This window comes from Lissotriton helveticus, chromosome 2_1 (genome assembly GCF_964261635.1).
Source record: "Lissotriton helveticus chromosome 2_1, aLisHel1.1, whole genome shotgun sequence".
Classification (NCBI taxonomy): domain Eukaryota; kingdom Metazoa; phylum Chordata; class Amphibia; order Caudata; family Salamandridae; genus Lissotriton; species Lissotriton helveticus.
In genome coordinates this window covers 1,223,080,472-1,223,101,720 of record NC_136059.1, presented here as the reverse complement: position 1 = coordinate 1,223,101,720, position 21,249 = coordinate 1,223,080,472, and the positions used below count along the sequence as shown (strand labels likewise).

The following is a 21,249-nucleotide window of genomic DNA, read 5'->3' as shown; positions in this document are numbered from 1 at the left end:
CAATTGTAAGATTTTTAATAATCAAAACAATAAAGATTATTACTTACTAACATCTGGCTGCAGCGTGAGATTAAAATCCTCCCCGAATATGATAGAGTGAATCGGCACACCAGTGATGTGCGTGGCGATCCTGGCGAAGAAACCCCAGCCATCATCATTTGGGGTATATACATTAATAAGAATATGTTTTGCGCCCAAACTTCCCACCACCAGCAAATTCCGTCCCTCTGTATCTCCTTTCACTGTCTGTGGTACAAAGAGGATTGCTTTATGAATTAATATTCATACTCCCTGGGTGTAGGTGCTATAGCTAGCAAAGAACCTATTACTACCCCAACTAGCAGTGAATCGGTTATCAGTGTTGGGAGTGAAGTGGCTCTCCTGCAGGAGGGCGATATGTATTTTGTGCCGTGCCAAATAAGCCATCACCAGGGGCCCCTTGCGGGGGTTTGATAGACCTCTCATATTCCATGTCATGCATCGCAGTTCAAGTCCCCCTGCCCCCGCCCGTGTGCCTTACTGTGGTCTCAGTAGTATGTAGCCCAACTTGTCACTATGCACAAGCCTGTGCAGCTCACCAGCGCGAAAGAAGATGTCCTGCAGGATATGAATTACAACAAATGCAAACAACCTGAGTACCCATCCTCCCTTCCCCCCACCCACATCGGATAACCAACCACCCAATCTGTATCCGGTGAATCCCAATACATATCAAACAAGAAAGGAAAAGAAAGCTAAGATTACACTAAATTGGAGATATCGGGGGGGGGCAGCAATGCCCCAAGCAGGCCCCTTAAGAAGCTGTAACAAAGATGCATTATGTGTAACTGCTGTCAAATAGGACAGAGACAGTCATTATTGCTCCATGAACTGGGAGAATAAAAAGAGGGTTAAGAAAGAGAGTTGTTGTTTCCAAATCCTAGCTGTGTTAATGGATCAGTGTTCAATGCGTCCGCCTCTGTTGCAACAACGCCGACTTCCCCGGGGGAAGCACAGTTGTAGCAGCTGTTTATCATTTCCCGGGGGAAGATCCCCCGCCCGACTTGAAGCGCTTCCAGAAGTCTGCCACCTCAGTAGGTGTAGACAGAAGTCTTCCCATTGAGCTGGCATAGCAAACAGTTGCATCCTTCAGGATGCGTTCAATTTTCTGGAATTTGCGCCTTGCTTCCTGCACAAATGGGGTGAAATCTGGATAAAGAGACAGTCTCTAAAACTGCAGATTTCCTGCATCTCAGCTCAGCTCAGCGCAGGGCAACGTCCCTATCATGGTAATTGAGCATTGACGCTATGATAAGGTGCGGAGGAGCCCCGGGGCTAATCTAAGGGCCAACAACATGTGGGCTCGCTCCACAGCAAATGTGGTGGAAAAACTGTCTCTGCCAAACATCTCAATCAACAGTCGTTCTATGTACGCCTCCATAGTGCCAGTATTGGTTGTCCCTGCCACCCCCGCTATGTAAAGATTGTTGTAGCTCGACAGCGCCTCTACATCTTCCGCCTTTGGTGCCGTCATTTTCAGTATGCGCTCTGTATGCTCCAGGCGCTTGGACATCGCCACCTGCGTCTCTTCCACATCAGATACGCGCTGTCCCACCGTGGCCATGTGGGTCTCATGCTGCTCTAATCGACAATGCATGGTGTCCATACGCAATCCCAGGTCGTCAAAGCACGCGTCGATGGCCTTGAAGCCCGCCCCTACTTCAGCCATAATGGTGGTGGTGCCCTCCAATGCAGGGGGCCGGGAGGCCAGGGGGTCGTCGCGCTCATGGGGGTCCCCCGTGCCGCATCATCTTCTGCCTCTCGTCTCGGGGTCTTGGTAGCTTTGAATGGGAGCTGGTGCTGTTTTGGGTCCCCACGACCCATAATAGGTGGGAGCAAGCAGTGTCATCAAGAATCAGTGGTGAACAGCCCCCCTCCACCAGGAGGAAGGGGAAGGAGCTTCGATATGCCCCAATGTAAGGACCGGGTACCAACAAGCTCTGTTCTGCACCACAAGTATGGCAGGCACTTGACTCATGTGGCTGGGGCGGGGTTGTGATGTGTGTCTCTCATCCCTGTGCCGAGCATAAGACTGAGGAAGAGGAGGAAAACTCACTGTGCGGCTGGGCACCGACCGGCACTATCGCTGCCTCTGGGCTCTGATGTCCAGCCATCTGTCCCCACTGCAGCTATTGTGCAGTGCTAGGCATCCTTTGCACACTGGACTCACGGTTCCCTCTGGGTGCCTCCTTGGTTAAAGGTGTTAAGGTATTGCCAGAACTCTTGTGATTTGCTGGGACTCAGTAGGCCGAAGATCTTAGTCATTTCTCCTCAATGTAACCCCGTTTTGCGGGCCAGACTTTCTTCGAGTGCGATTTTGTGGTTTCTTGAAGTTGTCTTTTGTCCTGAGCTGAACAACATATAACACTTCCAGCGAGGACTGGTCTTGGGTGCCAAGGGCCTTAAATCAAAACCCCTAACTCTAGCTCTAATGCAATTAAGAATCACACATTTCAGCGACAAGTGGAGCCACCAGCCAGAAATAGAATAGAGAAAAGTGATAGCCAGAATTCTACTATTATGTCCTGGAACGTAGCAGGGATTGTAAAATTATTACAACAACCAGCTGTACCCCCGTTCCTTGAAGGAGTGGACATAATTTGCATCCAAGAAACGTGGGCTACTAAACCAGTTTCAATAAGGGGGTTCGTGGACTACCATATCCCAGCTGTCAAGGAGAACATGTTTGGCAGACCCTAAGGAGGCATCTCTATATACATCAGGCTCTCTCGGAAAATACAATTTAGCAAAATAAAAACATCATCAAACATGTACATGGCAGGCATTCTGAAGGGTTTCTCAACATGCAAGGACCCACTCACAATACTGCTAATCAACGTTTATTATAACCCCCACGGTTCGGGAGCCAGGGACAAGCTCTCCCAGCTAATAGGCCACATAGAGAACCTTCTCCTACAACACGCACATATGGAAGCAATAATCCTCGGGGACTTCAACACCCATAACATTGGGATCAGGTCAGCCGAAAGTAATAACTCTTCAGCCACAGAAGCCTTTAATGCCCTTATGCGTTCTTATCAGCCGTCATCGGCACATTCCTTACTTTTAAGGGATATCCCAGGAAGCCAATGCCCACCTACGTATAACAATCACACCACAATTGATTACATTCTAGTAAGCAGCCAGCTACAAAAACAAATGACAGGCTACAAAGTAGTACAACGCAAGGAAAGTGACCACGCGGCATTAATAATCAACTTAAAAACTACAGCAGACAATCAATATATGCTAAACCATGTAGGGTCATCAAACGGGGCTGAGCTGTTTACACTGGTGAGGAGGATCAATTGGGGCTCGGCGCCTATTAATAAGTTTGAGGAATGGAAAAAATAAGGGCTGACGGGTCATTAAATGAAGCAAAAAGGGGCATAATAGAAGAATGGGATCAGTTGGCCCGTCACCTAGCATTATATCTACAAGGAGGGTTAACAAATAAAACCCACGCACACCCCTTGTACAAATACGGCCACATCCCTGCAATTAAAGAAAGTGCGAGACAAGTAAGAGCTACACGAAGGGCCCACCTGAAAAGTGGCTCAGCTCAGGACAAAAGACAACTTCAAGAAACCACAAAATCGCACTCAAAGAAAGTCTGGGCCGCAAAACGGGGTTACATTGAGGAGAAATGGCTAAAGATCTTTGGCCTACTGAGTCCCAGCAAATCACAAGAGTTCTGGCAATACCTTAACACCTTAAACCAAGGAGGCACCCAGAGGGAGAACTCAATTGACTCTGATACCTGGGCAGCCCACGTGAAAACCTTATACAATGCGGAAGGTAGTATCACTTCACCAAACTCAGTCCTGGACAATGCGACCCCACCAACCAACTCCACCAACCCTACAAAAACTGAGAAGCAACCGATTTCTCTGGAAAAAAAGACGATCAACACAATCTTAAAAAAAAATTAGACCAAATGGGGCGCCAGGACTCAATGGCTTGCCAGGCTCTCTTTTCCTGCAAGACACAGACTTCTGGACTGACAATCTGATTACGCTATATGCTGAATGTCGACTGACGGGGAACGTCCCCGACTCTTGGAGAGGGTCTCTACTTCACCCAATCTATAAGAAAAGGCCGAAATCTAACCCCCAAAACTATCGTATGATCGCCCTGCTCGACATCGAGGGTAAGGCCTACGCTAGCACTTTACTAGTGGAACTCTCAAAGTGGGTCAGTAAGGAGGACCTCCTGCCCTTCTACCAAACCGGGTTCAGACCAGGAGCCTCAACAGTGGACAACATTATAGCGCTCTCATATTTATCAAAAAAGGCAGTGGTGCTGAAAATCCTTCCGATTTTTGCGTGCTTCATCGACTATACGGCGGCATTTGACGGCGTTGACCGCTCCATCCTCTGGCGGAAACTGGAAAGCTGGAACATCGACCCCCCGCTATTAAAAGCCATTCATTCACTATACACAAGAACCTGGGTCAGAATCAAACTTTCAAATACTGCGGCTTCGGAGAAGATCGATACCAACTGCGGATTGAAGCAAGGTTGTGTCCTATCACCGATGCTGTTTAACTTATACACCGCAGATCTGGGCAAAGCCCTGGCTGGAGCATCATTAGCAACACATCGGCTCGGACACACCAAGATCCAACTGCTTCAATATGCCGACGATTTGGTGCTCTTAGACCATACTAAAGTCGGCCTACAAAAAGCACTAACGTCTCTGGGTAATTACAACGACAAGAACAAACTGATTGTAAATCCTTCTAAATCAAATATAATAATCTTTGGGCCCTATCCGAAAAAAAAATCGACAAAATGGAGGATAGGAAAGTTGTCTTTGGACTGTACCCAAAACTACAATTATTTGGGAGTCTGGCTCAGCGAGACAGGGCGCCCAGGAGTACACCTTGACAAATTACGGGCAAAAGGGAAAAGCATCACATACGCCCTTGGCAAGCTGCATGCCACACTACACAGCCCGACATCAACAGCAATCCAAAGAGTATTAAGGGCAAAGTTATTACCCTCCTTGAACTACGCACAACAGGCCTTCCCTGGCAAATTACCTAGTGTACTTGAAAAAATCCACTGCTCGGCATATAAAAAGCTATTCCATCTACCCGCCTGCACCAGAAACAACTTAGTGCGGCTCGAATTTAACCTGACCCAACAAAAATATGAAGAGTTGACCTCAATGAGTAAATACTTTTTCCTCGCACTTGCGGCAACTGAGAATACTCTGAAATCTAACATAAAAAGTATTTTTTGGGAACCAGATAACCCGTGGTCAAATAGCCTCTGTGTAGCAAAAGAAGCCTTGAAGCTCGCTGTGGAAAACTGGGACCCCGAGTCAATTAAGTACACTGCCATTAAAAGCGCGATAAAAAAACAGGTTTGCCTCTGTTCGCGCATCTCTGACCTGGAATCTTTGGAAACAAGAGGCTTTCACGAGTCCTTAAAACTCCCACATACAGTACAGAACTCCAAACTCCACCTCACCCAGGCGGTGGGGAAAGAAGCACTAAATAGGATTCTAGCGTTTAGACTACATCCTCTCCCCCTCAAAGAACTTTACCCCTCGAGCTCACCCTGGCTCAGGCACTCGGAGTGTCGGCTATGCAAATATAAACATGAGAGCTTTGTACATATTTTATTTTGTTGTCCGGAGATGCCTTCTGAGCGTAACCTTTATTTAAAGCCAATTTTACTCACACATGGGATCAGCTCCATAAAGGAGGCAGTATACCACCTATTCACAATGGAAACAGTGAAAGACATGGCTATGTTCAGCAAATTCATCCAAAAGTCACGCCGGAAATTGATGGATTCCCATATTTAGGCCACAGACCAGATCGTGAATTTTCATACCACCGAGACTAACCCGCCCCGCGGAGTGAGTCCCGGCAAACTTTGATGGGCGAGCACAAACCGGCCTAATGAACTTTGGTTTTTAATTATGCTTTTAATCTATTCATAACAATGTTTTTTTTCTGCAGATTTTTGTTGTGTTTTAATGGTTTTGAGTAACCACAAATACATTTTTATTCATTCATTCATTCATTCATTCACTGGACTCACGGTGCGCCCACGCGAGCAAAGCTGGATGGGATGGAGTCTCCTGACATCCCGGGAGCTCACGAGTGAGCAAGTGACTCACCTGGTCCTTCGATCCTCGATCCCATGGCTATTGGCCGCATCAGTGGGATGCCGCACCAGGCAACAGAGCCCCGGCCTCAATTAGGACTCCTTGCTGCTCCTCACCATGGTTGGCCTCGCCCTCAGGCTCGCTCGCGGCCCTTCACCACGGGGCCCCCGAGGGCCATGCCAGATCAGCCACACAGGGCAGCCGCATGCAGACAGCAGGAGCACCACAGCTTGTTCCGCTGCACTCTATCAATGTCCCAGTGTCTCAGACGGCACAGCGCCTCTCTGGAGCTCAGATCTCCAACATAGTGGGCAACATAGCAGTACAATCCACTAACACGCTCGGGAGCTTCACGATCGAGCGACCATCTTGATGCTCGGTCTGGCCACGCCCCCCGGGGCAATCATTATTTGATTATGTGGTGGTATCTTACCAGGCGTTTGGTGTTTGTACTCAATTTGAGGTTATGAGGATGGTTTTATGTGATTACAGTATTCTTTCGGTGGCTATTGACTAAGAGTTCAAGGTGCTCAAGTCCTGAAATTCCAGAAATGTCACTATTATTTATAACAAAAACAAATGTTTGTACTTTTTGGTCAAATAATAATGTTGAATTTGGCCTCTTATATTAAAACAGAGAGTTTAGGCCCCACTGCCATTTCACCAGTCAACCCTATCCCTCTGTTTGAGAAGCAGTTGTTTGTATTTTGAACAACAAAAATAGAATTACGAGTTCAAAGCCCTCTCACAGTATACCCTGGGTGGTAAAAAAGGTAAACTGGGATACACATTCCTTAGTAAGGGAACAACTTGAAGCTGCCATCACTATTGAGACAAAAGGAAACAATCGGTTGAAGCATGTTGAAGGCATCTAAACGAAGGAAGGAGGAGGACCAGAAATTGATTACGTTGAGACAAGCTGCCTTTTCCGGTCGGTAAATCAGTTAAACATTGGTCTTTAATAGCCAAATAGTGTGAGTCCATATTTAAGGCTGAGGCCATTCCTATATCGGACAAAGAATGGACCCAATATATTTTGCAGTTCTATGCCTCTAATTCTAGCTGTAGGATTCCATTAGAGTTAAATGATGAGCATATCCTTGGACATATATGGCCTGACTTCTCAGGAGGAGATAGAGGACTTTAGTAAGGGCTCAAGGACCTTAGGGGATGGGCCCGGATGAACTTCTGATATCTTATTAAACAAGAAGTTTCCGGATCGGTTCTATTTCTGTGTCCAGTGTTTCAATATTGTTACCTGCTTGGGGTTATTCTGCCATTCTGTAAAGGAAGTGTTGTTGTACCTTTATATTAAAAGGCTCCTAAAATCTCTCCTGCCAATTTTAGTCAGCTTGCATTAGTGGATGCGATTGGGAAATTGTTCGCCTAGAGTATTCTTCGTCACCTTCAGGACTGGGCATTTGGTAGTAACCTTGCTCCTGTTGAGCAGGCTGGTTTTTGCAAGAACTGTGGAACCTTAGGTAATATCACAGTCCTATAAACATTGATTGAAAAGTACCCTGTGGGTAAGGGCATGGTTTTATGCTCTGCCTTTATTGCTTTCTCCACCTTGTTCGATAAGGTTGACAGTGGGATGCTGTGGAGGAAACTGTCCACACTGGTAACTCCTGCTCATTTGCTTAGGTTGATCATTGCCCTGCATTCTTCAACCTGGACTCAGGTCTTGATGGGAGGAACCGGGCGCTTGTCCAGCAAAGTGGAGGCATAATGGCTTGAAGCAGGGGTACCCACTAGCGCTCCTTCTTTTCTTTCTTTACACCCATGACTTACCATGCAGAGTTGGACAGACTAAAGGGGACCCACCTAAACTAGGATCAATTAATGTTGGTTGTCTACTCTATGCTGACAGTGTTGTTGTATTGGATTTAACGACAATGGGATTACAGAGACATCTCTCTGAGCTGGGAAACTATGCTGATGAAAACTTTCTAAAAATACAAATCTCTAAGAGCAAAATTATGGCTTTTAGGTTTCGGGGGTGTGGAGCAAGGATGAATTCAGACTCGTTCTTAGGGAACAATAAGTTGGGAGTGATAAAGATGTATCCTTAACTTGGTGGAATTGTTTCCAGTAATTGTTTAAATAAGGATCAAATCAGTCAGTGTAGAAGTAAGGTATTATCTCTAGCCTCAGACATTCAAGACTATATAAGTGTTGTAGGCAAAGGCATTTTGCCCATGTTTTGGTGGTCTAGAAGATTAAAATGCTGCCTTCACTGAGTTATGCGTCTGAAGTAATGCGGTATTGGTTGAGTTTTGAGAAGGTTGAAGGATGTATTTGGCATCAAATCTGTAATTTGAATTTTTCTGCTGCTCCTCCTACCCTCCAGCATGAATTTGGGCTCCTTTCTTTGAATGTGTTTGCTTTGGCAGCTGTTTTATAGTGAGGGAACAAATTACTGAATAGTGACTCGGGCTCAATATGTACTGCACTAAAATATGAGATATTTTATAGCCAGAAGGGAAGAAGTGCCTTCTTTTCGCACTACATGAAAGTGCTAGATATGTTTGAAATTGGTCAGAATGAGGTGGCACCCCTCCCCAGAGCTCATTTTAAAAAACCTGATAAAAAATCTGTTTATGTAGCTATCCGAAAAAAGGACATAGTACTTTGTGCTCAGTATGCCTGGAATGAAATTGAAGTTGAGAGCAGCAATTGTAAAAAAAACCTCAACCGTATGTTCTTTAAAACCTTCCCCATGGTGTGCGTAGAACTATTTTACTGTTAAGGTTGATTTAAATCATGTGATCTTTGTCTGTCTTCTCCTACATTCATTACGACGTCAGTTGTTAAGACAATTGTTCATAAAATACAATATAACTTCGGCAATGGAGGCTCATCAATGTCTCTTTTCCTCACAATTAGAAAGACACACTGCACAAAAATGTTAAAATTTTTAAAACATTTCCAAAATATCTTTTAAATGTGTTTTAATATTGCAATTTTATATTAACTGCATTCGGCTTTGCACTTTTGGAATAGGGCATTATAGGTCCCTTAAAGATTATGTATTGCATAATATAAGCATTGTGCTAGTATTGATCTGTAAAGTTAAATGAGTTTCTTTTTTCCCTTGTTGAAGTTTTTTTTGTGCTCTTTTGCACTATTTATTTGCTGTACTGTACTAAGAAAGTATGGTTTTCTGTATTGTCCAAGAAATTATAATGTTTAACTGATTTTATTGACCGTTTGCACTTTTACTGACCTGGGATCTTTTTTAAGAGTTTGGCTATTTGCCGAATGGCTTTCTTTTGCATTTTTATTATTCTGCATATTTGATACATTATGCATTGTTCCTTGCATAACTTATGCTCGTATTTATGTGGACCTCTTTGAGTTCCAAATAATAGTAAAATACTTGACTTGGCGACACTCTGCCACTCCCACGGAGGAACCGCCGCTGTTTGCCACTGCAGGGTAAAATCACCGTCGAACAGTACGGTAATAAGAAATCTGACCTGAATTCTTTCTATATATTCCAGATCCAGAACCATTCCTCATCTTTCGCCATGGGGAATCTATTTTTAGGATAGACAAAGAAGGGACCAATCAACAGAAATTGGCAGACGTTGGTGGCACCGCAGTTATCCTCGATTTCCACCTCAAGGAAGGCTGCGTCTATTGGGTGGATTCTGGGGAAGGAGTGCTACAGCGAGCCTATCTGAACGGCACAAAGCAAGAGGTACTAATGCATGGACGTCAATTCACCAAAATGCCAGTGGTAGTGGGAGTGACCTCACATGCCCTTTGACCTTCACTTTCACACACGCACATGCACACACACCCCCACACACGCACACACACACACACGCCACCAGATGTCTTGTATGGGTTGGTGTTAATAAATTGTGATGTTGACAGTGTGGTGAATGTGTGAATGTGTGATTGGTATTGAATGTGTGGTTCTGTTTGATGTAGGAGTGTTTTGCCAGTAGTGTTAATTCTGTTCAAGGAGCGTGGTGTGTGGACAGGCAAGTGATATGTGGTTGGTGATGGTAGGTATATGGCTTATTGTGGATTGTGGTCAGTTATCTGTGTTCCTTTGCATGTCTGTATAGTTGTGCAAGACATGTTGTGTGGATGTTTAATGGTTGTCAGTGTTGCATTTGCTATGTGTTGTGGTAGGTTGTTGTTATATTATGGAATGGAATGGGCTGCATGATTGCTTCTATAGAAATTAACAGTATGGTTGAGGTCTGTCCTGTGGAATGTTGGTGTGCATGTGTGTAATGTTGAAGAGCATTGTGTTATGGATATTATTTTGTGAGCTGTTATGGTATGTCATGTTGAGTTATGTTTGATATGCAGCCTCAGTTTCAGAGGTGGGTGGAGTGTTTTAGCAGTGTACAGTAGTTTGTGAAATAGGTGCAGCAGGGAAAGGGTTGTTTTATGCATTGCTAAAGTATGCAGTGAGAGGAGGACTTGACACTGCAAAAAAACCAAATACAACATCTTAACATATAGCAACTTAGTGGAGGGCTACTGGTATTTTATTTAAAAATAAAGCATATTTTTCAATAAGTTCTATGATAGGGAAACCTTATGAAAGACAGTGAGGTTGGAAATCTGGACACTTAGGGGCATATTTGCAATAAAGTGGTGAAGTGTGTCGTTAAGCCAAGAAGGCTAACGGCATGCTTCGTCACTTTAAGAAACGAAGGGCTTCACCATAGTTACTAGAATATGATGCAGCCCTGCGTTTCTCCCTGGCTGGCGCTAACTTTAGCTGCCTAGTGCCAATGCAGGCACCCTTGCACCATAGTGCAAAGGTGCTTGTGTTGAGGGGAAGATTGTTTATAAGCAGGAAGGTCCCCCTTCCTGCACATACACAATCTTTAAATGCCGTTTTCTAACGTCTATGTGTGCTGCTTAATGCAACATACATAAAAGTTGCAAAATAGCATTTTTTTTAAATGATTGTGTATGTGCAAGAAGGGGGACCTTCCTGCACAGAAACATTCATGGGCAATTTGCTGTTTCTATGTGTGCTGCACAAGGCAGCACACATGGAAACGAGGAGAAATAATGAATATCTCCTTGCTTTGCCTGTTTAAGACCAGTTTTTCCCTAGTCTTAATTTTTTGGTGCTGCCTCCTATGTACGCTGCCCTTGTAAATAGGAGGCAGTGTCAAAATCAATGGGTGTTGAGGTGTAACGCCCACCGTAAGACCCATCACCCTCCCCTTTCACGCTAAATACAGCATGAAAAGGGGCCTTATTTACAAGGCAGTGTTAAGCCACGTTAAGGGGCTTAACACTGCCTTGAAAATAAGGCAAAGCCCCTATTACCATCACAACGTCACTGAAAGTGACATTGTGGTAGCAATAGGGGCTTGTAAATATGCCCCTTAGTTTAAAATGTCTGTTCTCTACAGTAAACTGGGTAGAGAAATCTGGTGCTGGATGAAAAGAGAGCAATGCTTGTTCAGTCAAGTTAGTTTATGTAGTGCATTTGTTTTATTTTACAGAAGGTAAATGCAGTGGGAGCAGGGATGGTGGGATTCGCAGTGGACTGGATAAATCACGTGATTCTTTGGGCTAACCATCTCAAAGGGACTATTGAAGAAACCAACATGAATGGAGAGAATCCCAGAGTCCTTCTGAGTGGGTTAACGCACCCAACGGTGGTGACAGTGGACCCCTTGGAGAGGTAAGCTAAGTCTTTCTTTGTTGTCTTCCTTCACAGTAGACACCTAGGAAGAGAGGGAGCTCAATAGCTTTCTGCAAACCTGTGTACCACGTCACAACATTGTGAAATTACTCACTTCGTTGATTATGTCTTTGCTGGTACTGTGAAGGTCTTATTTTTCAAAGGAAATGTCTGTACTAACTTGATTGCACCCAAAACTGTAGAACACTTGCAGTTTCTAACTTGTATTGTTCAGTTGGTATTCCACTTATGCCATATTTTAAATGTACAATCACAATATAAATCTCTCATGGGTGGCCATTTGCACATCCAAAAACATGTCCTAACACAACACTGTTATTTCTTGCAGTTGACTTATGTTAATGACATTGGCTAATGAAGCAGTCCCTTTAAGTCTAACAGCCCAGGTCACGTTGCAGGTGGCCAAAACCTACACTGCCAGATGGCCGCTGTTGTTCAAATGGTATTTAGTACAAGCAAGTAACCTGATTCAACTATCATAGTTGTGTGCCTATGGGTGAGAACATCTTAAATTCCCAAATACCTTTCTTGTTACGCACTATTTAAAGCTTGTGATGCATGTGTTAGAGCAATAGCTCTTCTGTGGACTTTCACTGAACCACGCCTTTAAATATTTCAGAATTAACAGTAAAGTTAACGACTTCAGTTGGAAGACAGGGTCCCTCATTATGAGTTGGTCAGTAATTGGTGCGCTATATTTATCGAATCCGATAAAATCCCACTGTGGTTCGGAATTGATAAATATGAATATTTTATACTCGGTATATGAGTCTTTCCACGCTAATGAATAATATCGTGGATTTTGGTTCTTACCGCACCAAAATTTGCTTTTCCCGCTTATTTCCCAATATGAGTAGCAGCAGGGTTGACCTGCTGAAATTTATTGGGATGGGCTGTGATCTTTATCACTATACATATTTTTTACGGGTAACTCATAATGAGGGCCAGAGAATGGGGTCTGCCCATGACAGGCATTTTGGAGAGGGAGGGCCCTCAAGGTCTCATGGAACTTCCAGGCTCCATTGCCTCTACAAATAATGCTATCTGAGTGTACGCTCACATTATATCTCATTACAAAAATATTAAATTCTTTATATTAAACTAATCCATAGGCTTCTTAGTTTTGGATGTAAGAATTGTGGTTATATTCTTTATATGACAAAATAGTGAAAGGCGATGGAGTGGATGCAATATTATTGCAGGTCAATATTATCAAACTTGATACAATGCCATACAAACTTCTCAAGCCACCAGCGCCATAGGGGGGAGTGGAAATGGCCTCAACATTTTGGGAGACAAAACTATTAAACTGGATATCTAAAAACATGGCAGCTATGCTGTTCATTGGTGTAAATGTTTCCGTGTGTTAACATGTTCTGAGTCAGTGGCTCATTTGACAAACAAAATAGAAGGTAATACTTATGTACTGTCCTCAGCAAATTCCTTTTACCTTCTATTTTTAAGTCTTCGAGCAAAACAAGAGGCAGATTAGTCAATTTAGATTGTAACAGTCCTGATCTGGGCTCAAACTTGAAGAAAAGGTCTTATGAAGCTGTTCAAAGGAAAAACAGGCCTTCACTCAGTTTATGAAAACGTCTGAAGATCCATACTAGGGAGTAATGTACCCCCACTAACATCCAAAACAAGTTTAGCTGTAGCATAAGGGGTGAGATTGATCCTCATGTCATCTAGTAGAGAAGAGAACGGGTCACGCATGACCAGTTTGGCCTCCTAGGATCTCCAACCAGTAGCAGGTGAGCTACTCTAGCTCGCCAGCTACCTCTGAGTTGCTCACCTATGTGCAGCCTAGCTTATTAAATTAGAATACTTTTGCCTGGTTGAATTATTATACATATAAAAAAAACGAATTATAAAACACTAATAAAATTAGTAGCTCTCAATGCATTTCATTGAACATAAGTAGCTCTCACTACAGAAAATGTTGGAGACCCTTGCAGGGTCTCAAGCCAGGTGTGCCATTACATGATGGGCACTATCAGCAGACTACAGTGAGGCAAAGTGAAATTTGACCTACACCCACATACTTTGGTGCTGGTGCCTTTTAGGTATCGGAGGGGCAGATATCCCCCAAAGATACATTGAGTGGTGGAGTAAATGTGTGACCTGGCTATCTGGAAAGCTCTCTGTTTCTTTGTAAACATGTTTAGTTAACCATCTTCTTTCAATCAGTGTTATAGGCCATGTGAGCCCGCTCTTTATCAGAAATTAGTGCAATAAGACTGAAGGATGGCACTCAGTCAGCTCTGTGTGAGTCTAGATATTTTTTGAGGTATTTAGGAGGTGATTTAGAATTTGGCGCATGTGCGAAATCCCCCTAAAATAGGCAGATGCCCCATCTGCCAAAATTGTGGTACACAACATCTGTTTAGAGCCAGGATACATACCATGTTTCTGAGGGCGGATCCTCAGTTGCCCCCATTGGTGGAAGCCTTTGGCTGTTAAACATAGGCCATACGTCAGTTGGTCAATGTACATCAGAAGGCCTGCCTCATTTACAGTTGACGTTCTGGCATACATGTTTTGTGGTGGCCATTTTACGTTGTGACTGATGTACCAGTAGCATCACAACATGGCCATTCACTGGGAGTCAGAAAAACTCCTGCCTTATTTATATTACATGGCAACCTACGCCTTTTAATATGAATGAGGCAGGAATTATTTTTGTGACTTTCTGCATATGTCTGCGTATGCAGGAATGGAGGCCTGCGGAGGACAGCAATCGTGTATGCCTGTAATTGCAGACATTGTATGCCTATCTTTATTTTTTAAAGAAGCGTATGTCCCTCCAAAGGACAAGAGCTTCTTTTAAAAATAAAATTGGGGTTCAGTGTATGACATTGCGGAGAATGCAGTGATCCCCGATGTCAGTGTCTCCCATCTTCTCTATGCTAAAAAAGTATCCGACTTGCAGTATGTATATTATGACTTGCTATTTGTTGGTCACAAAGCCAGTTATGTTGCAAATCGCAGGCATTGAGACTGCAAAAAGTTTGGTTCCTCTGGCTCTAGATTGTCTGCTCTATAAACAGAGACTCTATAGTACTACAAGGCTGTGTTGTCTCTCCTCAGGCTCATCTTTTGGTCATCAGAGAGCGCCATCTCGGCTGTGAACCGAGTGAATCTGGATGGGAGCAGCATGAGGTCACTCTACAGGACCACACAGCAAGTGAATGCGCTGGCCTTGGACTTCATTGACCAGCGGATTTACTGGACGCTGTATAGTAATGAAGAGCAGGTGCCAAGGATTGGATCGTGTAATTACAATGGAAGCTTTTTGCACATGATACCGCATTCTGGACAGTAAGTTTTATGTCATCAGAAATTAAACAAAATGTACTGTATGGTAGTGTCAGAAGTCATCCTTTCACCAGGGATGGCAGTGGGTAACATTCTGAAAATTTACACATGGGAAACATACTTTTCCACGCAGCGAAAGCGATGAGGTGCCTTTACAATGCAGTCTTTACTACAACTGCAAATTTAACACTGTTTCCTGTAGCAGGCAAGTCGTTACAACGACTTGCTTTACAGAACACATTGTTGGATTGGTGTTGGATTTTAAGTCCAGCACTTTCTCTACTGATACACTGACTAGAGTTGGAATAGTATTTGATACTATTCCACAGTCCAGCGGCCCCTAAAGCAAGTAGTTGTAACGACTTGCGTGCTAAAGGAAAGCGTGGTAACGACGCAGTCATGGCAGTGACTGCGTTGTTAAGCTATGCGTGGTTTAGGCGTACGTGGTTCAGGCATACAACCTTTCCACTTAGATGTTGTGCTCAATTACTATAAATTGTCATTGTGATTTACAACCGGAGAAGCCTTACTAGGTGGATCACCATTTAGAAGTGTGCACATTTATTTATCAGAAAATCACAAATATTGATAAAACCCTTACCTGGGAGACCATACAAATCTTACCCAGGAGTCCGACAGAATGTTTATTTGTACTCCCTACAATCAGAATGTTAATTGTGCTGGTCCTTGAACACTGATTTACGACTTCCACAGTGCAGATAGGCAAAACAGCATATTAGCCAAACTGTCAGTCACCAAGAGAAAAAAGTTCATGCATGTGGGACCCTTTATAGAAATGTTCCTCATGGAGTGACATTCAACTTGAAAAAGAATAAATCTGTGTGTTGAATTGACTGGAAGAAAGTTTAATTTCATGTTTTTTTAAACATGGATCGCCTTTTGGGGCTGAGTTCAGTGTTGTCTATTTCTTGGCAATACATAGTACCATTTTGCACGTATGTGACAAGAACAAATGTTCTACATGTAGAGGTAAGGTGAAATATTGACATACCTCATGATCTACTGTATAGTACTGTGAGAACAGATACTTCAAGATGTTGTGTCTGCATGTGAAAACATTCTGTTGTGCCTTACCAGACGTAGCCGTGTTGTCTTTCATGTATTATTTTATTAACTTCTTAGTTGCAGGATGATAAATAAGTACATCGTTATATATGTCTGCAATCCTTATACTCCAGCCTCTTCAGCTCATACGCCACCAGGAACAGCCTGCCTGCTGCTCAGCCTATCTCCAACTATCACCACTCATCCACACAGGCACCCAAGCATTACATGCATCACAGTCACACCAACATTCCAATATCAACTCTCACCCTGGCTGAGGAGCAGGGAGACAGCTAGGCTGGGAAACATACATAAATACAATCAGGATATAACATTATCCCCCTCCTTTTAAATAAAAAATATAAAAGAAAAGTGTGATAAAACATGAGAATAACTATAAACAAGAATGTACAAGCAGAGAAAAAGGTCAAGACTCAGGGAAGCAGAACTTAAATACAACTTCGCAGGAGTCTAAACACTAAAAAATCATAAAGGAAAGATAACATATTGACAAGCAATATTAAACGCATCCTCCCCAACAAAACATTTCAGAAAAGCGTAAGTAGAAAGGGTAGACCCACCCTTAGACAAACACCCATGAACACAACTATTGGGTGAAACCACAAGTGTAAGGGACAAGACCCAAAAGACCAACCCTGTTTAAGGGTGTGAAACTAATGTACATGTGTGGCACAAGGTGACTTAAACTCAAAGTGTACAAGAAGTGAAGCGCAAGGTGGCTTTCACACCCAACAAGAACACGTGAGGTGCAAGGCGGCTTACACACTAGACAGCATGTGTGGGGCAGGGCGACTTACACACAATACAGCAACACGTGAGGCGCAGGGCGACACACACAAGACAAACAGGAAGTGTAGCGCATGGTGACTTGCTCACTAAACACGTAAGAGGTGAAACGCAAGGTGACTTATACACTGACAAGACGAGACAGGTAGCGCATGACGACTTACACACAATCACCAAACACAGAAAGAAACGTAGCGTAAGAACCACAGAGAAGTGGGGAACTACCCACAAGAACTAAGACTACCCTTGCGTAAGGGAGTGCAGTTTAAAAATGGGACCAAACTCCATTCCCATCCCTTGTGTAAAGGAGTGTAATGTGACCACCAAACAATTAAAGACAAGAACCTCCCTTGTATAAGGAAACCTAAACTGTGGCATCACTAAAACGAAATGCAAGAGATGAACAATACAACAATATGAACTATAAATCATGCAAATGGAAACACTTTTCCTTTGTCACTTGTGTATTTTTTAAACTGTAAAACAGTAACCCATCAACAGTGAGCGACCTCTCACCCGAGTTATACTACTCTGGGTACACTCTCGTAATGTGTACCCTAGCACAACATACACGTCATGTCAAACACATTGCGATATTCACCCACATCTGTATAATGCTTGAACACACAATTTGTTGGAAGCTGAGACAGGCTCAATCAAAGCATGTATACTGCTGTGAGCCCTAATACATTGTCAACCTTCATTACCTCAAACTTGCATGAAAATGTCACATGGCCCCACAGCTTCCAGATAAATTTGCCTTAAAATGTGTGCAACTGCTTTACTTAATCTTCAAAGGAAATTGACTGTCATACTATGTAAAAAAAAAATGACCACCAGAAAACGGAGCTTTACCAAATTGTTCCTGAACTTCGAAGAGAAAAGAAGTGGAGCAACACTCCGGGATCATGAAACGAGCACGGTCTCCAAAAAAATCCGTACTTCATTTGCGGAAGAATATGCGGTTGGCCAATAACTCTGAAGAAAGCTAGACTCCAAGGGACATTTCATAGCCCCGGTGATTGCCTGCAGCCTCCAACCCCAAGATGGAGGCACACTGAGGCGCAGGCGCCAAAAGGTTTCAAGCGCGTGCCAAAAACTGCCACACGCAAGATATTACGTAGTGGAGGGGTGCCCCATCACAGAGGTTCCACGAGGAACTATTCGCGTCATCAGACAGGTACGATTGCACACGCTGTAAACAAATTATAGCTCCATTTTAAAAGAATACACACGCTCCAAACGGCCCACACACTAGACCGGCCAAAAAAAAAAAGTCACATACTGTTGTGGCTAACGGTAACTGTACGAAAGCTGCAGAGCGTACATAGATGAAATAAAATATGCCTACTAGCACACAACCAGATCACTACTCTGGCCCCTGTGGTGTCCACGCCATAAGACAGAGCGTATCATGCCCCATCCAAATTTCACCTCTGTGTAGCAACTCGTCTCATTGAACTCCGATTCTCCATAGAAACAAGCTGTTCAACGCAGCTGACATCCCAAAGAAGTTAGCGTTTATCACATTGTCCAGAAGAAGTAAAACGGGGCAACACGCATAGACTTTGGCAGTCAAATGTGGAAGACACTGTAGGTCTCAGTTCAGTAATCCACATGCACCAAAAACAATATTTGAAGACCAATAAAGTATGTATGTCCAGACTGTGGCTTTCCGCTTTAAAAACTTGTAATTTGGAAAACCTCTCCATACCAGGTGAACCATCCCTAAATGATAAATGTCCACATTTGTGATGTGGAAGTAGTTTGGCTCACACCACTTACTCACTTGGATCACAGTCATTTTTAAAAGTCCAATGGAGCATGTCCAGGCTTGGGCTGTCCATTGACAAGGACACTGGTGGGGCTGGCTTGCCTCTTACTCCATTCTTGACACTTGAATCTTTGTTCCTGTAGTTTCTTTGGGTCTTGATTTATCATGACCATATTTGGTCCAGGTCGTTGCCAAAATATGTTGTGCCTTACCAGACGTAGCAGTGTTGTCTTTCCTGTATTATTTTATTAACTTCTTAGTTGCAGGATGGTAAATAAGTACATTGGTATATATGTCTGGCAATCCTTATACTCCAGCCTATTCAGCTCATACCCCAACCCCACCAGGAGCAACCTGCCTACTGCTCAGCCCAACTCCAACAGTCACCACTCATCCACACAGGCACCCAAGCATTCCATGCATCACAGTCACACCAACATTCCAATACCAAATCTCATCTGGTTGAGCAGCAGGGAGACAGCTAGGCTGGGAAACAGACATAAATACAATCAGGATATAACATATTCCCTTAAATCTGATGCAAGGGCAGCGTCGTTCTCCACCTCTAAGGCCCTCATTACGAGTGGGACAATGATTACCGATATGTGGGGAAACCCCTGTAACTGTACATAACAGAATTATATGTTTTACGTTTGTTTATTGCACTTGGTACGTACCAGGTGTGATAAAATATGCATCCCTCATGCTGGGTTCTAAAGCAAGAAAAATACCCTGTACATAGGACATGGGACATGTGGGTGTTTAGTATTAACTTTCCAGTGCCAATATATTTTTGAGCTAAACGGAAAACTTTTTATCTGGTCTGATAAGCATGCACACAGAATCACATCCTGACAATGCAAGGGATTTTTTAACCTGATCATTCATTGTTCATGGCAAGTTCAATACATGCATAGATTTGTAGGTTAGGCTTAATTTTTGGTGGCCCTTACAACAATCTTGTATTCATTTGTGATTATAGGTTCTACCACCTAGCCCTGAGGAACACCCAGAGGAAGTAATTCTACAAGGGGTTGAAACATCGACACCACAACATGTACATCCACATTCACATTTGAATCTAGTTTTTGATTAAATCTAATTACGGCCTTAATCTATAATGGTTGTTTATTTGTCTTTGCTGTGTAATCGGGGCCAGACTGGCCGTATCAGCCAATAGGCCGGTGACCAGAGGGGTGGATGCAGATCTTGTACCTGTGGGGCCTGGTTTAATTACTGGTGGCCGGTTTTGCAGTAGTGCTGCAATATCAGCCCCAGTAACAAAAGCAGGAGTCATGCTTCTCACTAGCCGCTCCCTCCCTCACTCCCGGGGCCGGTCGAGCAGCAATATGCCAGGGCTGGTTGCTTTTACCAGCCGGCCGTGTGTATAATCACCGTAAACACACCATTCAGTTATGTCACAGCTCACTGTGCCATTCCACTGGTGCACTGTTATATGAATACTAAATGTTTTTATTTTTAGGTCTGTGCATATGGCTACTTCTATTCAAACTCATAACAGCTATTTTTACTGTGCACACAATTTTGTTTTGACTATGGAGCAAAGGGTGTTTTGGCTTTCTCCAAGGAGAACTATTGTTTTTAGATTATACATAGCAATGAAATCAATAGACTATTTATTGATTTGGGTATCAGGCATTGTGAATTCTGTAGTATATATAGGCAGTAGGATGGAAATACTATGTTAGCTACTGAGAACATTCCCTCAAATGACAAAGGTAATTTATTCCAAAAGAGGCCTTCAAAGTAGTTAACACTCTACCCATAATTTCTCTGTTTTCGACCTCAGTCCTACACCTGGTAGCATTTCTAAAGGTTGTCCTTCCACTCCCACCAATGGAAATACTAAAGACGTTTTGTTTTTAAATGGGATTCCTGTTTGGCTGAGGTATGCACGCAGGCCAGACAGGAACCACCACTCTAGTCAGGATAATCTAGAAACACACTAAAAGATAACCACCACTCACCCTCTGGTAGCTTGCCACAGAGCAGTCAGGCTTATCTAAAGAGTCAATGTGTAAAGTATTTGTGCAGAACACACACACACAGTAACACAATGAATACACCACAAAAGGACTCCAGACAGGTTTTGAAAAATAGACTATTATATTCTGAACAAAACAAGACCACCAAAACAACAAAATTCCAATGTACAGAAGTAGAGATATTGACTTTTAAAGGAAAAAAAGCCAGTAAAGCTCTTAGAAGCAAGTAGCGCTAAAAAGGTTACTAAAGGTTGTGCTGGACCAGGGCAAAGTCAAAGTTCGGGCTAACCGTGATGGTACTCTGGCCGGCTACAGAACCCACGCAGGCCCTGGTGAACAAAGTACCTTTCCTGGTCGCACTCAGCTCAGTGAGATGCCTCAGTGTCCAATACGGCATGCACAGGATGGATTATCTTCTCCACACA

General features: G+C 43.4%; 1 protein-coding gene across 1 annotated transcript in view; it reads left to right on the top strand.

Annotated features, from left to right (window-relative positions):
* Positions 1 to 21,249, top strand: part of EGF (epidermal growth factor) — a 627,377-nt gene that overhangs the window by 182,387 nt on the left and 423,741 nt on the right. Inside the window, exons 2-4 of the mRNA XM_078677482.1 lie at positions 9,666 to 9,865; positions 11,652 to 11,833; positions 14,945 to 15,175. Of these exons, the coding sequence (XP_078533608.1) occupies positions 9,666 to 9,865; positions 11,652 to 11,833; positions 14,945 to 15,175 (613 nt within the window). The remainder of the gene's footprint in view (positions 1 to 9,665; positions 9,866 to 11,651; positions 11,834 to 14,944; positions 15,176 to 21,249) is intronic.